The following is a 21,900-nucleotide window of genomic DNA, read 5'->3' as shown; positions in this document are numbered from 1 at the left end:
AAAATATGAAAAATTAAAAAAATGAGCGTCTTCATGTTCAAAGAAAAGTTTTGTTTCAGTTTTATTACACTTTTAACTAAATAATTTATGGCAAACAAATATATATTTTACTTGTTCTTCTTTAAATAATTCAATTTTTTTTTTTAAATAGGAAATTCTTGCCAATTTCACAACTAATTTTTTTTAATTTTAGAGATTTACACAACTCAAAAAACGGTGATGTAAATGTAGTATTTTTATTAGTTAGTAAAGTATTTTCTATTTTTTAGATTAACATATGATACAGAATTAACAACAAAACCATTCATTTTTAACCAAAATTTCACAAATCATAAAATTAAATATTATTAATTCTTTTTTTTTTTTTTGTACATTAAGTCACATTCAATTTATGCAAGAGCTTCCCAAACATAATATTTTATAAATTGAAGTACAAAAACAGTAAGTAATTTCTGTTGGGGAATTTTCCAGCACCTTAATCACAGTTTAAATTATTTGTACATGAAAAACTTTATTACGCCTAATAAAAAAAAAAACATTAAAAGATATTTAATACACCTTAATTCTTTAGGAAATATAATATGGATGCAACAGCACACCTCTCTATAATTAGTTACAAAAAATAATAATTAATTACAAAAAAATAAAAACCTAGTATAAATCTTGTGGCATCATCTGACAAGCGGCAATCATACCATAGTTTTTTATGGAAAAATGTTAGTATCAAATTGTAAGAAAAAGTTAGTACAGACTCCTCAACACTGAATTTAATAAACAGATAAAGGGTAAAATTTATTAATAACAGCTTAATATAAAAAAAGCAAATTACTCTGTCAGAAACAGAAGGTAAAGACAATAATAAAAGAGAACAGGTTTACTTCTGAAATGGGCAAACATTTTGTTAAACCAACTCCGCTCGAGTTCAGCACTAATTAGTATGTGTACCTCATAAACAAATAATTCATTCTTGCCTGAAGTTTCCTCCATATTAAATGCCTGACCCAAAGTGTACAATGCTTGGCCAACTTTTTGATATTCTCTTTTATAAGGTCCTTGATGTTTCTTTGTTTGATCCAAACAAGTTGCCATTAAATGTTTTACTGCTCCATCCATATTGTGAACGAATTTACTACATACATCGGTCTCTTGCTCTCTGAAACAAAAATTCGCTTCAATGTATAATGATCCAAAAACAAAATCTGACCTTTAAAATATTAAAACTTGAGGGTAACAATAAGAACAATGTGATTTGATTAAAAAACAATTAAACTTAATTCAGAAGAATTGTAACAGTCAATCATATGGCTGACTACAAAATAGACGAACAAAACAGAGCATTAGACACTACAACACTGATAATAAAGAATTTATAACAAAACTAGAAAGAAATAGAATTTACTTATAAAATATTATTTATAAAGTAAACTATTTCCCAATGTTTAAGAGAAGCAGAAAAAAATTGTTAATAAGTATATTAAGCTAGTTATTGGCTGATCACTTAAACCTATGAAATACAGAAACCTTTGTGTCAGGTTACAATTCCACAAAAAATTATATTCTTCCTACATTAAAAAAAAAAAAATTATTGATAACTAAATATAATCGTATAACTGATATTTATGATAACTAATACTGAGATAATACAGTAGCAGTTCATTTGTTTCAATTGTTGTATACAATATTCAACAAAACCACAAATAAGTATACTTCAGGTACTAGAGGTGAAGCTGTACATTAATTAAATCACTTTCTCTCATATCAGTAGCAAATAGTGTCACAACAATAAAACAGTGGTATAATTAATAATGCATTTTCTGCAATTGATGAACTACAAGTACATACTGAGTCTATTATACTTTTCATTTAATAAAACTAATTACTCATTTTTTCACAGCTGTATAAAGATAGTCAGTCAGCTATGCCAATCCATCTTTAGCATAATATCTGTGTTTTTACAGAGATACCACATGAAAACAATGAAGAACACATTTCTTTATAATGAATTATATTTTAATTACTACAAAAAAATTAAAATTTAGTGCAAATCTCATGATATCTCCAACCAAGCAGTCGTCCCACATTCAAATAAATTTTTTAAACATGATACAATATGGCAATTCTATAAAAATCCTAGAGACATGAAGATTTCATTCCAATTTAAATCTGTAAGCATATATTAAAAATGCGAGTACTTAAATCTGTACTTATTTTACACTTTCTATACTCAGATGCTCCTTCGAAAACATATTCTGATGATCAAGTTCACACTGTCATACAATGTAGAACTTAGATGGCTTCTAAGATTTAAATGACTACAACAGGAAAAAGGCTTTTGGAATCGTATTCAAATTAACATTATGAAATTTCAGAAAATGTAAATTAAATTCCCCTATTCATTACACAAACCAGTTTGATACAATTTTCCATTCCTTTTTTGTTCTGTATTTACCTTTTAATCTCACAATATACATCCTACATTCTTACAACAGTCTATTTAATGAGTTATTATCTTTGTACTCCCTAAAAGTTTTTAAATTTTATGCACCCTCTATAACCAAATCAAATAAACCTGGATGCCTTATTGTATAATCCACTGACCTTTCCTTCTTTTTAGGAGATCCAAACATAAACTTTTCCCTTCTACAATTTGTCTTAAAATCTTTACATTTTGTGTTTTAACAATCACCAAAGTTCTTTAACATTCTCCTAAATCACTGCATCTAAAATACCCTCTTAATTCTTTGTTTTTCTGGCTTTCTTATTGCACGTATTTCTTTGCCATAAAGCAATAAAATCCATATAAATATTTTTAGCCATCTGATTCCTAAATAAAAATTTAATACTGGAAAAATTTCTTTTCTGCAAAAAAAGCTCTCCTGGCATACCTAATTTACTATAATAGTATACATATATATCACAAAATATGATCAGTAACATACTTTAAGGTGATTTCTAGGAAGTAGATTTTACACCAAACCCATTTATTAGTGATAGACATAAAGTACATTAGTTCAATTATAAATTTATCATACTAAAATGAAATATTAAAATACATTTGAATTTTATGGGCAAATAAAATCCATGATACATTTCAATAATTATAATCCCAATTTAAGACAAAAAAGATACTTGCCCTCCGAAGAGAATTACAGTCCCTCTGCAAGTGGATCGTTTAATACCCTTGCCTTATGCTTGATCTCTTCTACTCCATTAGGTATCATGAGAACTAGGTTGTCTATTCAGTAACTACTTTAGCCCTTACTGCCCTTGTATAAGAAGTGGATGTTCAAGCAAGTCCCCACAGGTAGAATGTTATAGATGAAGCTGTTTTGCCTATCAAATAAAGACTAGGATTTCCACTCCTACATCTACCTATTAAATAAATCTACCTATTGAGTTATATAAACTCAATAATAAAATAAACATACATTAAGTGTAGAGTGTGTTATAAGAACTTTGGATAAATAGTCTGAAGGAATTTTACAACTACCCACAAAGCAAAAATATTTCAGAAAGGATTTTATGTATGACTTGTCAATCTAGCACTCCTAGATAACACAGCAGTGCAGTTCTTTGAATCTGAATATGTACTACTGTGCTGTGATGCTCGAATAGTACAATGATAAATGATATGACATCACCTACAATGTTATTATATTAATCGGTCTTTCTGGAGCTTGTAACGCAAGAAAATAATTTGCACCAATCAGCTCATCTTTCTCAGCTTTTCTTTTGCCAGCCTTCCACCTCTTTTCATCTGTACAAGTAATGAAATGTTCCCAGACAGCACAACGTGAAAGAACAGGGTGCCGACAAACAGCATCCACAAATGCTTGTAACTGGTTCTTGCGATGCTCTATAAACTGCTCTTCATAACGACCTGCAACAATTTTCATGTTACTGTTAGACATCACTGAAAGCAGTGAAATATTAAAACCACACACAGGAAAGAAATAAAATATTTCTAATAGCACACTAAAAACTTTTCTGAAAAGAAATCCATGTAGAAATCAACAGCAGCAAAATATATAGACTAACAAATCACCAAAAGATAAATATTTCTGACTACAAAAAGTAAACATACTGACTCTGCTGGTAAACTATATTCAAAAAACATGTTAATAAAGAAAAAAATAGTAACCTTAACAGAATCAAACAACATATAGTAAAAATCACATGATCAATAAATTAAAAAAAAATCATCATATACAGATGCTCTAGCATAATATTAATATTTTTAATAAATACAATTCTATAAATGTAACATAATACTGATAACTGTAAAATAAATGGATGCTATAACAGAATTATCTTTTTAAATATTCCATTAACTCTGCATTAACAACAGAAGTACGTTACGACAATTAAGACTGAAGAAAACTTAAATATATAAAAAAATAATACCATTTACTAGAGATAAGTTTGTTTACTCTACATCTGGTGGTTCATTTAAAAATACTGATAAGGAAAACAGACTATACCACATTTAAATAATTTATATTTGATGCAATATATTACAGATCTATAGTTAAAAGTATATAAATAATGTTTTAATAAAAAATAATAAATTTTATCACCTGCACCACTAACAATGATCACTCCTTACTCGGCATAGTGTAGTTGAGATTATTAATGATTAACAGTGTTATTTATTACTAAAGGTGTAAGAGACCTTTGTTACACAGATAATGTTGATTTATTCTTATGTTTTTTTTTTTACTCTGAATCCAATATGGCCTCTAAATTTGTCACAATGATTTAATTTTTTTGTAACTGTTACTCATGAAAAAAAAGAAGTGTTAAAATAATTTATTTTCTCTATTAAGACTGAACACTTGCAAAGATTTGTTGTTAGTCAATTTTTCTATTAATAATGAAATATGAATGTCCGAAGATGTTTATAAATGGCTCAGAGTAGATAATTTGGAATAATGACTGGTGTGACATATATATTAAATCAGAGAATGACATTGGTAATAATTACTTATTATGACTAATTCCTTCCTGGAAAAATAAATTCATATAGTAATATGATTTAATTAATAGCCATAATTAACAACATCATAACTGATACAGTCTTTTCAATCACTATTTTTATTGTGAAATTACAGAGACCAAAGAATTGGTTTCAATCTGGTATTCATGAAAATACAATCACGAGTTTGGTCAATTATATAAAACGCCTTGTAGTTGTATAAATCATTTCAATAATTTTTGCTGTGCGTGTGATGAATCCTTTTAAATCTCAAAGAAGAAATATTACTCTTATTTAAAAAATACTTTTAACTATATTTTGGGTGTAAAATAAATCAGGATAAGTCTTGGGCCCCTCATATCTAATTTAATTCTGTGTGAAATTATAAAGCAGCTTCATATGTCTTCCTTCAGTCACAAAACCTATTCCTCACAGAGAAAAGTTACCTGTTCTAGTTGTACCAGGATTATGGAATTTAGAAGAAAATGTTGACAATGAGAAAGGTGATTTAAAAAGTAATGAAGAGGATCTATGAAAGCACTGAACCTCATAAAATTACTCGAGCAGAATTTAATTATATTGTTCATGATCTTAATCAAGATCTTAAAGTGCAGTCAAGAGAAATGGCTTCAAGGTTAAAAGGCTAGAATCTCCTTGAAAGCGACACTAGAATATGTTTTTTCCTTGTTAGGCAGTAATTTCTGTACTTGCTCTCCTTACCGATAATATGGGGTACTGCAATTTACATCAATGTAAATTCTTTATTGAATTTACTAGGATATCACAATGATATGCAATGGATATCACAATTGTTTAAAAATTCCTCTAAAATAAGCTTGAAAGCTGCCCTTTACAATGGAAATGAGCAACCATCAATTCTTCTCAATTATGTTGCACAAATGGAGACAATAACAATCTGAAATCTTTACTGACAATGATATAGTATGAAAAATATTCTAGGCACATATGTGGTTGCTGACCTAAAGACAACAACCAATTTATTAGGACGCAGCATGGTTATATTAATTCGTGTTATTTCTTATGCAAGTGGTACAGTAAAGATAGGAAAAGTCACTACATAAAAAAGACTGGCCACAGAGAGAAGCACTCATCACTGAACAGAAAAATCTTATTTTCAAGCTCTTGTTAATCTGAAAGATATGTATCTCCACCTTGACTTTGAAAGAGTCTTGAGAAAGCAACACTGGTATCACTTCAAAATATTGTTAAATCATTTCTGGAAAAAAGATGGCTGAGAACTATGTAGAATTATTAAGTGAATTTCTTGGAAACTATAAAAACCTGGGATGCAGTACATCTCTAAAAATATAGATGTAACATTCACATTTGGACTTTTTCCACCTAACTTGGCCAGTATAAGTAATGTTGAATGCTTTTGCCAGGATATATCTATTGATGATGGAAAACATACTACTGGGGAAAATGGAGCCTGCATATGCTTAATTACTGCTGGAGACTGAAAACAGACATTCCAGAGGTTGAATACAGGAGAAAAATAAAAGAAAGATTAAAAATTAAAAAGAAATCAAAGATTAAAAATTAGAAAGAAAGAATAATAGGAGAAAAGCAAAATTAGGTAAGATAATATACTATAAGCTACATAATTCCTCAAAAAATAAGTTCTTTTAGTCCATGTTACTAAAAAGCCCTGCCCTCCATTCAATCTTGATTTGCAGATTTTAAATCAGTACAAAAAATAATATAAGACAAACCTTGTTGAATGTATGTAACAGGAAAACTTTTCTTTTTTTGACTAATGTTATTAATAACTTTTTTATTACCATGTGACATTTAATTCACATAATTCAAATAATTCTACCCAATAATTAATAACAAATTCACATAATTAATAACAAATAATTACCCAAACCTTTACTCTGGTTTCCTGACTTCAGCAAATCATTTAGTTAAAAAACTGGACACTATATTTATTAGCAACTTATTAGTAAATTACATTTTTTCTTTAAATAACAAGTAACACATGTTAATTAATATATCATTATATGATGAAATTTTTTTTTAAACTGTTAATATTAACTACCGACTGAATTTAACTGTGCACAGTTCATAGTAGTAAAAAGTAACATTTTGAAATTAAATTTTATAATGGAGTTACTTTTTTCTAAAATTTCTTGCACATATAGTCTTATAAACTACAACAAAATCCTTCAGCATATTAAAAATGCTTTTCTTTTGTTAGAAGGATCACATGTAATCATTTACATAAAACATAGCAGAAAAAGGGACTTGTAATTTTAATTCTTCTATTTTAATGATATAACTATCACATTCATAGTAAAATTATACAAAAATGAAGCACAGGAAATGATTATACAGTAGGGGTATTTTTATCAGACTAGTATGAACTCCAGCATCGAATCATGATGATTTTAAGTATGTAAAACAAAGCTATTTGAAAAAAGCATATTTAATTATTACCTTACTTAAAATAATAAACCACTGCATCGATTTACATTGGTTTTTACCTAAAATCGATTACATTGTAATATTTAATGATCCTATAAATAACCCCAAAAAATTTATCTTACTGTAAACATGTAAGAAAAACTACTTTTTTTAATAAAAAAAAAACCTACCTGATATTTGTTTATCAGGTAAAGGAGGAATAGGAATCAAGCTAAACTTTTCTTCTAATCTCTCATGAAGCCAATCAAAATGTTTGTATCTCCTAGAAACTTGTATATTATTGAACTGAAAAAAAAAAATCTTTTAAACAAATTCAAATAAAACAAAAGTTGACAAATTCATTTGAACTTTATAAAACATCTTAAAGAAAAGCATATTCTCACATAAAGTCAAATATTAATCAATTACATGAATATTTAATAAACTCATATCATACACTCCCATTGCTTCTTGATATTATTGTACTTAAAAACTTAGTGACTTTGATAGCCCATATACTTTTACAAATAATATAAGCTCTTTTAGCTTCTAAAGCATCATTTTTTAATAAAGTGAGCCTGTGCTAGAAAGTCCACATGCGGTGATAATTTTAAGCTGATTTAAAGCTCCGAAGCTGACTTTAAATCTAACAGCCAATTCTATCCATAAAATCAATACTTTATATAGGTTGTTTTTAAGAAGATATTAAATGAACTATGATACGGTATTATAAAAAGCTATGTCTTATATTTACTCGTTACGATTGTGTATAGAACACACACTTGTGTTCTAAGATACATACTATTCTCACTCAAGTATATATACACATAATACATAATATACGATATCACAAAAGTGATTTACTGCACCTCATGAAGTAAAACAAGAAAACAACAATTACACAGAGTGTTAATGTTTATACTAAACAGAAAAAGGAAAAAAGGACACTGTACTACTTATAATAGGTATGAAGAATATACATTATTCTGATTGATAGATAACAAATAACATGCATCAAATCAGCAAAAAGTGTGCTGCTTCACACAAAACATAACTGGAACTGTCATGTTAATAATAGACTATTTTGGCTGCAAGGCTCAAGAAAGCTATATTAAAACCTTAAAGCAAAGTGGCATAACAAAATTATTTACATTAAAAAAAAAAGACAAGTAGTTAAAATCCTACTAGTACTTAAAAATTAATAAATAAAATAATATAAAAAAGCAAATTTGCAGATACTAAATAAAATATGTACAAAAGAAATAATAATAATTTAGAAAGTATTAATGGAAATTCATTACTTGAGCACATATTACCGGCACACATTAAATGAAGATGTAGAAAACTAAAAGGTTTATATACGTACATACGAGGCTCGGCTGATAAATTTTGCACACTAGCATGCTACACAGAGACAAAAGGTACTACTGAGTTGGGCGTGACAGCACATAATAGCTAAAATCCCCCTCTACAAACCAGTGATAATGCATTGAAATCCGTTTACCAGTTTATTTTCAGTAGCAGTTAAAATGGAGTTGAGTACAGTCAATATGTCAACACGGTTAAAACAACACACAATGATCGAATTTTTAACAGCAGAAAACGTTAATCCTATGAATGTCTTTCATCAATTAAAAGCGATTTACAGTAATGAAGCTGTTGACAGGAGTACTGTGAATAGGTAGGCGTTGAAATTTTGTGATTGTGAAGCTGGTAAAGCGATAATTGAAGACGCACCTCACAGCAGACAACCAGTTTCTGTGACTGATGAGAAACATTGAAAATAGGTGGATGATTTGCTTCAAAGTGACCAGTGAATCACCTAGCAATGCATCGTCATTCAGTTAGGCATGTCTACAGAACAAGTCGGCCATATTATCAAGCAACTGGGTTACCGTAAAATTTGTGCACGATGGGTACCACACAAACTCTCTGATGGCTCTCTACAAGCTGAAGTTTGAGTCTATTCCGCATCTGCCATACTCACCGAATTTGGCTCCATGCGATTTCCACTTCTTCTCTCATCTCAAGAGGTATCTCAAAGATTATCATTACACCACCGACAATGAGGTGAAGGAAGCTGTGGCCACTTGGATCTGTGAAAGACTGCCACAATTTTTCAGTGACAGAATGCAAAAATTTGTCACACATTGGGAAAAGTGTATTGGTGTAAACGGGGATTATACTGAAAAATAAATACTGCATTTTGTAGCTAAGGTATTGTACTTTTATTCATTTTTTATTTCACTCTAATATCACTTTTCATTCCCATGCTACGCATATATGTGCAAAATTTATCAGCCGAGCCTCGTATATTAATAAATATTACTTAAAACCCCAACAAAATAATAATACTGTTTCTATAAAAGAAAGTTATTTTAATTTAATTTTAAATAAAGTGATGAGAGGTCTATTAAATGAATCAGTCATTTAATAATTGCACCAAATGAAACACAATAAGTTCATTTCTCATACATAGAACTATTTTATTGCTACACAAAAGTATTTCTCTAGTCTGATTTAATATAGATGAATATTGTTATATTTTCGGAAAAAAGTGCCTTTTTTTAAAGATAGCATGCACATCTTAAATATAAACATGGATAAGCTGGAATCTAATTAGCTAAATATCGGACTTCTTTTTTTTTCTGTTTAGCTTCCAGAACCACCATAAGGTATTACTTCAGAGGGTGAATGAGGATGATATGTATGAATGTAAATGAAGTGTAGTCTTGTACAGTCTCAGGTCGACCATTCCTGAGATGTGTGGTTAATTGAAACCCAATCACCAAACAACACCAGTATCCATGATCTAATATTTAAATCTGTATAAGAGTAACTGCATTTACTTGGATTTGAACCTTAGAACTTTCAACTTCAAAATCAGCTGATTTGACAAGTTCACCACTAAACCAACTTGGTGGGTTTAAAATATTGGACTATATAATTCATTTTTATGGGCACCAAATGACAACCTGAGAGCATATTTTAATATTTTAAAAGTTAAATAGGTGAAGTTTCATTTACCTAAATCAATTAAAGTACTTCAAGATTATAGTATATATGAGACATGTTCAAAAAGAATTCAATCATGGATTTTAAAATATATATATATATATATATATATATATATGAATTCAAGCTGTAAAACTTGATAGAGTACAAATGATAGAGATCGAATGATACCTAGTGCATATGCATGATTTTTTTTTTTTTTGTAATCTCATAGACATCATTTGCCTAACAAGCATTGTGTGTTAATGTATCAGGTGCTTGTTGTATACTTTTGGCCGTAATGATGAAACATGTACGACGTTATTGTGTCAAGTTCTGCTAAAATTTTGGTGATATCTGAACCAAAACAATTTGTAAGATTAAGCTGGCTTTCAGGAATGGAGATATGAGAGTTATGCAAATTAAAATGGTATAACCATTATCAAGATGGCCAAACTTCATTCAAAAGTGAAGATGTAAGACCATCAGCAAGTCAAAATCCAAATAACATTAACAATACAAGCAGTTTGGTAATGGAAAATTATTGGCTGAACATCCAAGAAATTGTAAATGATATTAGGATTAGGGAGGGTTTTGTACACACTGTCAATAAACAATTTAAAGATGCAGAGAGTGCCCATGAAATTTGTTGCTTGAACAGAAATTCATTTTTAAATTAAACAGGACATACTGGAATATACTAATGGTGATCCAACATCTTTTAAATCATGATAACTAATAATGAATCTTGCATTTACAGCTACGACCTAGAAACTAAACCTCAATCATCATAGTTGATCCAACATTGTCCCCAAGGCAAAAGAAAGCAAAATAAGTAAAGAGCAAAGTGAAAGGTGTTTTTGTTTTGCTACTGGGGAGGTGTTCATCATAAATAGCCATCAGAAGCTGAAACTGAAAAAAAATACAGTATTATCTGGAGTTTTATGGTTGAATACCTTTTGAACAGACCTAATATTATAGTGTGCCAATCAGGTCTTCTTATATGTTTTCCTCCACCTGAAGTTGAATGCTTATTTGCTATTACATACCCATGTACTACACTTGAATTATTCACAAATTAGATGCCATAGTTAATTAAATCAGCAAGCTCAATGACTAAAAATTAAAGTAAAATTTAGTCACTCCAAAATCACTGAATTGTTTTAACAACTAAGATTAAGTAATTCTGATTTTGAAAAATGGTAACACAAACATGTTAAGTTTGTCCATAAAACCATGAATAGTTTCACACACATAATTTCCATAAAATATTACCTATATATCATTCATATTTCTATCCACTAAAATATTATATATAATAATACAAATCTAAAAATTCAACTTGCAACAATGATAACAGAATAGCTCATACATACCCTTGTTTGACATTGCTACTATCTTGTATTTTATAAATTATTTAAATAATTTTTTTTAATCTTTAAACCCATATGTGTTCTTTATCTTATAATGAAATTTCCATCTATAAGAAATTTCCAAAATTCAAATAAAAATTTCCACTTTTCCATTTATAAATTCTAGAATTTATAACAAATTTTTCATGACAGATAATAAATAAATTTAAAAAAACTGTAGCACTGATTAAGGCAAGAATTATATAATGTGCAACTTATAAGTCATACATACACAATACTCTTAAAAAAACACTATTTTATTTTTTCAGAAAACTAACAGCAATACTTTCTTTGAGTGAAATTTTACATTTAGCTACCATAAAAAATAAAGTAACTTATGCTGGATTAAATTTGTTTGTAATTTTGGGCAAATCTATGTTCAAAAGCTTTATTTTTATACATAATAACAACTTACATTCAATATATGAATGTACATATTTAACACTTTTGCTGCTATGCGGTTAGTAAAAGTATCACAAAGCTGAAATTTTTTTTGTGTTTTCTAGTTTGAATAAACTCATTACAGATGGTTATATTAATTTTTATGCAAAAAGTAATATAACAACTATTCCCCAAGAGCAGTAAAATTTTTTTATAGATATGCTTTATGGATACACGTTCTTCTACAGCAACTGTAACTTGTTTAAAAACATACAAGTTTATTCACATATGTAACATAACTATGTAAATATAGTTATGTTGTATTAGTACTATATATTACATAAAGTACGACATAATTTATAAAATTTTGATAAACCTTAGTTTAATAAAATAAAAACGACAAAACTTTTATGCTATACCAAATGTTTTTGTTTGAATGTGCACTACCTATTTTTATTACCTTTTTCTATTAAAAAATGGACCATATGAAATCATTTTGTCTATAAAGTAATATTACATATTAGACTAGATTATTCATCAGAATAGATAAATTGATGAAGCAATATCAAATTCGTCTACCCAAAAAAAAAGCAGATAACTCTAGTAAGTCAGTCAAATGACTGAGAATAAGTAATAGCCTAATAATAATACCCACAAAAACTAATAAAGTAAAAGAAAATACCAAAAAAAAAATGGCAACCTTTCTTTTCAAAAATAACATGTATGAACATCGAAATGAGGACAAATTCATAGCCAAGTACACTTTCACTAATATTAATCAACCCTTAAATTTATCAATTACTAAATCTGCAATGTCTTTACTAGTAGATAACTTATTTTCATTTACATATAACGTAGGCTACCAAAAATGTACAATCTACAAATAATTCATGTACTACCTTTATGATGAAATACTTAAAAATTAACCGAATATTCAGAAATTTTTACAAAATATGTGTTCTTTATAGAAATAAAAAAATTATGTAAGACAAGAGACCAACAAGAATAAATCCGTAACTATTAGCTGCATTTTCTAAAAGAATACATTATTTTACAAAAAATAAAATTAAAATAAACAGATAATTAAATTTAATACCATAACAACTAAATAATAATAATAAAGAAAAAAACAATCATTCAGACAGGGAAATATAAGACTAAAAATGAACAAATTTTTAGAAAAGTACATAAAAAAAATCACTGTGATAAAACATAAATTGTTCCATCCAACTTTGCTTGCCTTAAGCATGGTTAATGGGAATGGAAAAACAATAGATCACACCAGTACTATTATAGTTTGGTACCCTCCCTGCACTCATACCTGTAAGCATAGCAACAAATGTGTTAATATGCAAAGAAAATGCCTTCCTTTTCAAATAAACAGAATTAGCTTTATCACATACAACTGACATACTGAATGATTCATATTACCTTCTATTATCAATATACAACATGCATTTAGATGCATGCACGCATGCACACACACACACACACACATCTTTAATAATCTCTTTTTTAATTACCGTTGGCGTTAACTGATATGCAATAAAACTTTTTAAGCCCTTCAGTTTAGATTCTTTTTTTGGTGATGCTACCATGCAAACATAAGGCTGTGTTATAGGGCTCCACACGATAGAGTCTTCAGTTTCTATTATAAAAACTTTATCAGATTCTGGAACGGTTATATTGACTGTACCAAGAATATAACTTTCACCACCTGACTTAACAAAAGTTGAAAACCTATTGAAATTTTTACGTCCAACTGTTCCTCTGCCTTCTCCTTTACCTGCAAAATTAATCTTTATGTAGAGAGGAAATAAAATACATCGAATAGATAAGAGTTATCTATTAATTCCAGTAAATAAATAGCCTTCACAAATTACAGTAGAGAAATTAGATCAATCAAATTCACGACCAAAAAATGAAAAATTGCTAATAACATAAAATAAGAAAACCAAATTCTCACTAAAAGAAAGAGAAACCATTTCTATGATATGTTACTGAAATAAGTATTAATCCTAGCTAAATATGCACAAGCTATGCACACAGGCAATCACCATTATTCAATAATTTCTCTTCAGTAGGTCAGCATACCATCATGATTTACAGTTTGCATAGTCTAACAACACTTGTTGAGTTCCTGTAAGATCATTGTTGCCAGTGACTAAATGTGACCAACAATATATTTTTGGACCTTCAAAATCGACACAGAATGAAGGCTGCTGGCTTACGTGATATGATGTTAATGCAATGAATGAAAGACAACTACAAAAGAATGCAGTACAGAATGTTTAGAACAGTAGAGCACATATACATGATGAGATGCATTATAGGCAGCCCTGTAAGCAAGTTGGAAGAGTGTAGTGCTGAAGAATTTGTTTAAAAATCAAAAAATCAGTCACCTTCTCCAATTCAGAACCAGATTTTCTTGATGTCTCTAGTGTAATTCTTAATAGAATAAACCACCAAGATTTACAATAAAATATGGTTTGTGCATCTTGGAAACCTTTCTGATGCATATTAAAAGAATACCACAAAACAAAATCCAAATAAATGTGCATCAGTATTTTTTATCTGCTATACAGAAAAAAATTGGTGTACAATTTCTCAATCTGCTACCTGTGAAGAAATATAGAAGTGGCATACCATTATAGACACACAGTACAGCAGTTATTTGAGTGGCATTACTGAAGTACGTAACAAAAATGAAATGTAAACAAAAAAAACTGTCAGCATGGAAGCTGATTGCTACAATCTTTTGTGATCTGTTTGGTGTTTGACTGCTAGATTTCATTCTTTTAGTTGTAATATTTTCATATTAAGAATTATTATAATTAAACTGTCTTTATTTTCAAGGTAACTAGCACAATTGTAATATTTTACTAATAATAATTTTCAGTAATTCTTTAATATAATTTTCAAATTACATTACATTAAGATTGTAGGAGTTAAAAAACTAGGTTCACTTGAAATCAACCTCGGCACTATTGAGCTTTAAAACAACTCTGATAGGAAATAGAATCCCAGAAGAGTCTATTCCAAGCAAATATGTTAGCTGCTGCCCTCTTCAGTCTCACAGATGTAGTTAGTGTAATTGCTGACCCTGTTCCCATGGTACCAATGAAAGAAGAATCAATCATAAGGAAAGAGGAAAATGGAGGGATGGAGGAAAGTAGAGAGAAAGAGAGAGAGAAAGAGACATTCATTTAGAGATAAATTAAATATATGATAAACTGTCAATAAATAATATTTAGCAAGTCACATAGATGTAACACTATTTTACTGATGCCGGAGATAACAAGAAATCATTGCAAGAAAGGTTTTTTTTTTACATGTCATTATTATTAAACCCAAGTAAGATGGATGTTACAAACATGATTCCTAAATCTAATCAAACTACACAATATATGAACAAAAATTGTGTGTCTTGTGTAAAACAAAAACACCAACCTCAGAACAAAAATTCTGTAAAAGTTTACTTCTATTAAGATTTAAAATTTCCTCTTTAATAAAAAATATATAGGGACGTACATGAACACACACGCATGCATGTACACACGCACACACAATAGTATATAACAAGTTAATAATATGTTTGATGTAGCACACTGCTAGAAAAAATTACTTGGGTGACAGTATAATACTTGTTATAAAACTTTGTATGCTTGAAATAAGGAATTTAAATAACTTAAGTAATTTGACTGATTAGCACTTTTATTCTGCTCAAGTCAAATGGTACAAGTTATCAGTGAATCTAATACAGTTAACTCAATATAAAATGTAAACAAAACTTTAATATCACAGAAACTGTGATAAAGGATTCTTACAATCATCATCATAAATAAAAAATTGCTTTGCGAGTAAATGTATTAAACTACAAACAAAAAAACATAAAATTCAAAAAATATAATACATATTATAGAAAAGATTATTGTCACTAAATTAATGTATAAGTAAAATTCTTATACTTTGAACTACTGTAATTTAACAAATGTAATGTAAACTACTTCTTTAACTAGATAAGGCTTCTAATTTATAGGCCCTGGGTATGAATATAGAATACCTTCGCTCAAGGGATTCAGTCTCTCACAGGTTGCTCATCTTCTCTCTTTACTCTCCTTTTTTTAGGCTGTCTTTGTCCTTTCTCTATCACCTTGGATAAATTACACAAGAATCGGATCAGCTACCAAAATAACTGTAATTTCCAAGGTTGCGAAAGCTATAAACAGTGTTAACAATTAAATCTTAGTGACCAGTTGAGTTACAATACTCAGTCCATGTGGTTGTGGTATTTAGTGCTCCATGTTTTTCCTTGCTTTTGGTTGGTTATCTGGACTTTTTAGTGATCTGTTTATTGATTATGGTTAACTGGATAATGGACTACACTGTACTGTGATTAGTTTAAGTCTGCATGAAAGACAATAAGTGTTATCAACTTTTTTATATTATTTACAATAGTACACAGAATTAATAAGACATATTTTTATTGTATAATATTTGAAGATTTTACTTGTTTACTGCTTATACAGTAAACATCTTATCTATTTGATTAAATTAAACTATTCAATTTAAATTTTTATATTCATTAGTTGTTCGTTGACTTGGGACGGTCATGTGATTGATAAACAATTTTATTTATTTTGTTTATTTACTTACAGACATCATCTTTTGATAAGAATTATTAAAAGACTCATTCGATACAAATTAAATTATAAGTCAATAATTTCTGTTAAGACAATTTATTATATTAACTACATCACCAGTGGGGTATTCTTTTCTACACCTTGTATAATTGGCTCTTCAGGCCCCCTGGCATCACCCCTCTCCTGTCGTGTGGGGTGCTGTTTAACTTTTTTTTTGAAGTGGTAAATCCAGTGAACTACTTAAAATTAAAGTAAAATGTCACAGAGAACGACTTGAAGAAGATCTTCAATATCTTCTGAAGTGACTGGGGCCGATGAGATCAGGATGGAGACACCCACAGCTACGAAATTGACACAGAAGACCGGTGCTGGAGATTTGAGTCCTAGTACTTTGGAATGACATCCTCTAAGTCGATAACCGCAGGTAAATGAGGGCGAAAACGAAACAGCTAACCAAGGGCCAGAAAAGGAGCAGACTGCCCTCATCAGAAGAGGTAGAGCCACTGGCGGCTCTAACCGAGATTAAGACAGTCTGTCAATAGGACCATAATACAAATAAGAGGAACAAGTACTAAAAACACTCTATTATCAAAATAATGCATAAGTCAAACAAGGCATTCAATACCATTAAAACTTTTGTACAAGAAATATTGCAATGTAAGAACCAAGAAGCATAGGTCATATGATTTGATTTTTAGTACAGCACTGGTCACCAAGAGCTAAGATGCTGGCTACCAAGAACATGCCTTGAAGACCTCATGAAGATCTGGGTATCAAGGAACGGCAATGCAGGGCCAATTGACCTGGGGGAGAGGTCAAACAGTCCACACAAGTGCGAGTAGATGGCGGTAATGACGCTCCCAAGACACCAGATCCCTCGTGTGCGATACCACTCTGTAGAATCGTATCTTTTGGTGGCACTGAAGCAAACGAGACTGAAGGATCACACTGTCTAAGCATCCCCGCTAAAGGTTCATACCTGTCTGTAAGCTGTGCATGTCTTTTGATGAATCTGGTTCGTAGACTGGGAATAAGGCGTAGTTTTTGGTTTACTGGGTTCAACTCCCATATACCCATGGGAGTATCATGCTTTGGCCCTTCTGGGCCTGCATGGCTCCAAGGAGCAAAACCAACATTTCTGCTCCTTCCGTTCGGTATGACGGCTGGAGACTGAGGTAGTTCCATCACTGCACACACTAAATGAAAAGAAAAAAAAGAAAATCTTGGTGACCATAAACCCATCAATAACTAGCCTGTGGTTGTCTACAGAGCCTGTTTCCATCCCGGGGTTGCACAAAAGACAACTAGTGGTTGAAGTGATTATCTGGTAAAATTATTCTCTAATGTGCACGCATAACTATTTTTCTACAAGAGTATATGTAACATATAATAATGACATTATACCAAAACATCATTGTTCTATAGACAATATATAAGAAATCAATTAATATATGTATGAAATCAATAAAAACACATACAAGCAGTAAAAATTCAATTTAAAAAAATTAGTTCATTAAGTATACAAAGATATTTCAATTTATAGAAATTATAAAAAGTGTTCAGAAATACAGCACAATTTTGATTTCTATCGATTTAAAATGAATTTTCTTTGTTGTTTAAAACAATAATCAAATTCTTCATTATTCAAGTGCACTGAAGAATAACCATGTTTGTAAGTTCAGTTTTTAAAACAAAATGAAATTTACAAAACATAAAGTACGCAGAACATTTTTCTAAATATAACAAACAATTAAAATATCATGCTTATTTACCATAAAATATAGAGGTACCTTACAAAAAAATGCTGTAACCTCTATAAATAACACTACTGGAAAAGTATTAGTTGAAAAAGAAAACATGCTCTGATGTTAATGAATCAAATAAAATCTAAATAATTTTTTTTCAATCGGAAGTCATATTACTTTGACCACAGATTTTAACTCCTAATTCATTACTAGCACAAACACACACACACACACACACACACACACAAAAAAACATAAGTAACAATTAAATAAACTGAAAAAACAATACCACTAGCCACAACTGAAGAAGCAGTAGCAGTTGATACATTATCAGCCAGTACATGATGACTGACCCCAGTTCCTGGCTGCGCAGAGGTCATAGGCGCAACACCGCTTTCTGAATCATCATCCCACTCATCATCCCAATAATCAACAGATTCATAATTCTATCAAACATACACATTAATCTAATTACAATAACAAATTAAATGAAATTAATGATCTATGTTGATTAATTTATGATTGTAATAACATGCCTTTTGGAAGCTCACTATCTAACATATGTAGAAGACTGTTTTGTGCTGCTGTTGTACATTATCGCCACATAGAAAGAAATATCATGAGTCGGATAGCATATAATAACACTGTGAAGCAACAGCACGATAAAAATAGACTGCGATAGAAAAGTCTCTTTCCTATAAAAGATACAGCGAGAGAATGAATGATATAATTACCTGAAAATCTCAGATATTGAGTAGCTTTATTTAGTTGAACTACAAGTACGAAATAACTTTTAATCCAACATCGAGGTCGCAAACAAATCTATCAATAAGAACTCTCCAGATTTATAACGCTGTTATCCCTAAGGTATCTTAATCTTTTAATCAAAATAAAGGATCAAATATACATAAAAAAATGTAAAAAAAAAATAAAGATTAAAATTTTATTTGTCACCCCAACAAAATTTAATTTATAAAAATTTTAAAAATAAACTAAAAAAAAAAAAAATTTCTTTTGTCACTGTATAAGAACTAACAGTAGCTGTATAAGATCTTATGTCTTGTTAATTAGAAGTGACAAAAGATAAGATCTGAAATACAGAACTGAGGAAAATGACCATTACAAATAAAATCAAATGGTTAGACTGTTCTGCTTACCTTCTCCACAAAGCAATGAGCATTTAACTACTGTGCAACCTTACATGTATCAGATGGCATGACTTCCTTGAGGTAAATTATATTTAAAATAATTTAAAAGACAGATTCAGTTCAAGAAATAAGAAACATTTACAAAGAAATAAAGTAAAATTTTTTTAATCAAAAATGCATGAACACAGAACAAAACACTTTGCAGACTCATTTTTCAAGCTTGCAGTAGGACAAAACCCACTGAAACTATTCTTTCAGAAAAATTACAATTTTGTGATTTTTTTTAATAAATTACTGCTTCAACTGAAAAAAAGAAATTTGAGTTATTTATCACTCAAAAATGAATATTTACTTCATAACACACATCAAATACGTGCACATTTAGACCAGATTTAAAAATTTTAATTCAATTTTGAAAGGAAAAATCATACATGGTTTTTCAATGTTTACGATTTGATTACAACTGTTCAGTCTCATGTCCTCCTTATTTATGATAAACAAACTATGTAACTCTTTTTTCTTACTTATTTAAGCCATACAAATATGTTAATTTAAATTGAGTTCAACAGCTGTATACTATATATATTATAGTATATATTATATACATACTGTATACTATATATTTTTTCTTTATAAATACTATTGTTAAGTATTACATTGTGTTTAAAGATGTAAAATAAATCGGTTCTTAAAAGATGTTAAAAGTAAATGTACTTGACGTGATTTCGATTCTGTTATAAAATGTAACTTAAAACTAAAAAACAGAATGTACAGCAATATCACATAAAATATTTATTAAAAAGTAATAAAACAATCACCTGCCTGATTATCTGTTTGTTGCCAATTCCATTCATCAGTATTACCTTCATCATCATCACCACCTCCCCCACCACCACCACCACCACCAACAGCAGGAAGCGGAGGAGGAGGGATACTGGGTGGAGCAGCCGTTGCTGTCAGCTCCTGAAACAAAATAAATAATATGATTAAACTATCTCACAATGAATGATCAGTCGTTATAACATAGTTTTAAACCTAAGGTGCACCCAAAACTCCAAAAACTATTTTCTAAAAAAAATCAGCAACAAAAGGAAAAATGAGGAAAATATCTAACACTAATTCTAAAATTTACTTTTTATGAACTTCATAATTTTATTTTTATTTATAACTAGCAGACCGGGCAATGCTTTGCTATTGCTAGATTTGAGTATATCTATATATATATATATATATATATATATATATATATATATATATATATATATAGATATAGATTACATGAACACAATTGAAAGTTTGATAAAACATTAACAAAATGAACATTACAGAACAAATTTTAACCTTTCCCTTTTACCCTTTCTCCCTTCCTTTTTCCCCATTTTCATTTTTATCACATTACATATCACTTTCCCATTTCCCCCTCCCCTTACCATGTTTCGTCCCCATTTTCCCTTTCCTTCCCCAATTCTCTTTCCCTTATGAACCTTTTCCCCTCCTCTTCACTCCTGCCCCATTTCTTTTTTCCCCTTTCCATTTCCTTTTACTGTTTTTACTTTTTCCCATTTTCCCTTTTTTTCTTTTTTCAATTTTACCCTTCATCCCTTTTCCTTTTTCAATTTTTCCCTCTTTCTCTTTTCTGATTTTTCCTTTTCTCCCTTTTTCCCCATGCATAAATCAGTCCAGTAGTTTTTTTAGTCTACAGCGGACACACATATCAGAAACATTGAAATGGAATCTTAAAATATTTAGCTTTTACATCCAACAGAGAGCACGGTTTTTAACAAAAAAAAAGCATGTTTTTACCTGTCACAGGTGTGACATCTAAGTATATAAATAGTAAGTAAATAAAAACATGTGCGTATTCAAATGCAACGTTGTGTCAAAATTTCAAAGCAACTGGTGAAGAACTTTTGGAGATTTAAGATTTTGAGCAAACAAATAACATTTTTATTTATATAGATGTTAATAATCAAAGTGCATTACCACTGTTTACAGAAATTTTTAATTTTTTAACTGTTAGTACTATTTGAAATTAAGTTTCAAAATGTTAAAATGATAATAAATTATTCAGTTTCTTTTAATCAGGTTTTAAAAACCAGACCACAGCACTTGCACGACTCTAATCCAGTAAACTGATGACATTTGTTCTTTAACAGATAACTGAATGATAACACC

The 21,900-nt window shown here is 29.6% G+C and overlaps 1 protein-coding gene across 2 annotated transcripts in view; it reads right to left on the bottom strand.

The window, feature by feature from the left end:
- Positions 1-21,900, bottom strand: part of SH3PX1 (sorting nexin 33-like protein SH3PX1) — a 57,691-nt gene that overhangs the window by 12,974 nt on the left and 22,817 nt on the right. Inside the window, exons 3-8 of one of the 2 annotated variants that reach the window (XM_075363127.1) lie at positions 20,548-20,688; positions 18,867-19,023; positions 13,713-13,975; positions 7,594-7,708; positions 3,646-3,880; positions 972-1,153 (exon numbers count right to left, since the gene is read on the bottom strand). In XM_075363127.1, coding sequence (XP_075219242.1) covers positions 972-1,153; positions 3,646-3,880; positions 7,594-7,708; positions 13,713-13,975; positions 18,867-19,023; positions 20,548-20,688 — 1,093 coding nt within the window. Of the gene's footprint in view, positions 1-945; positions 1,154-3,645; positions 3,881-7,593; positions 7,709-13,712; positions 13,976-18,866; positions 19,024-20,547; positions 20,689-21,900 lie in introns of both variants that reach the window. The other variant, XM_075363128.1, reaches the window with a different exon arrangement.

This window comes from Lycorma delicatula, chromosome 4, assembly GCF_047948215.1.
Source record: "Lycorma delicatula isolate Av1 chromosome 4, ASM4794821v1, whole genome shotgun sequence".
Classification (NCBI taxonomy): Eukaryota; Metazoa; Arthropoda; class Insecta; order Hemiptera; family Fulgoridae; genus Lycorma; species Lycorma delicatula.
Note: the sequence above shows the minus strand (reverse complement) of the source record. Positions and strands in the feature narration are given on the sequence as shown.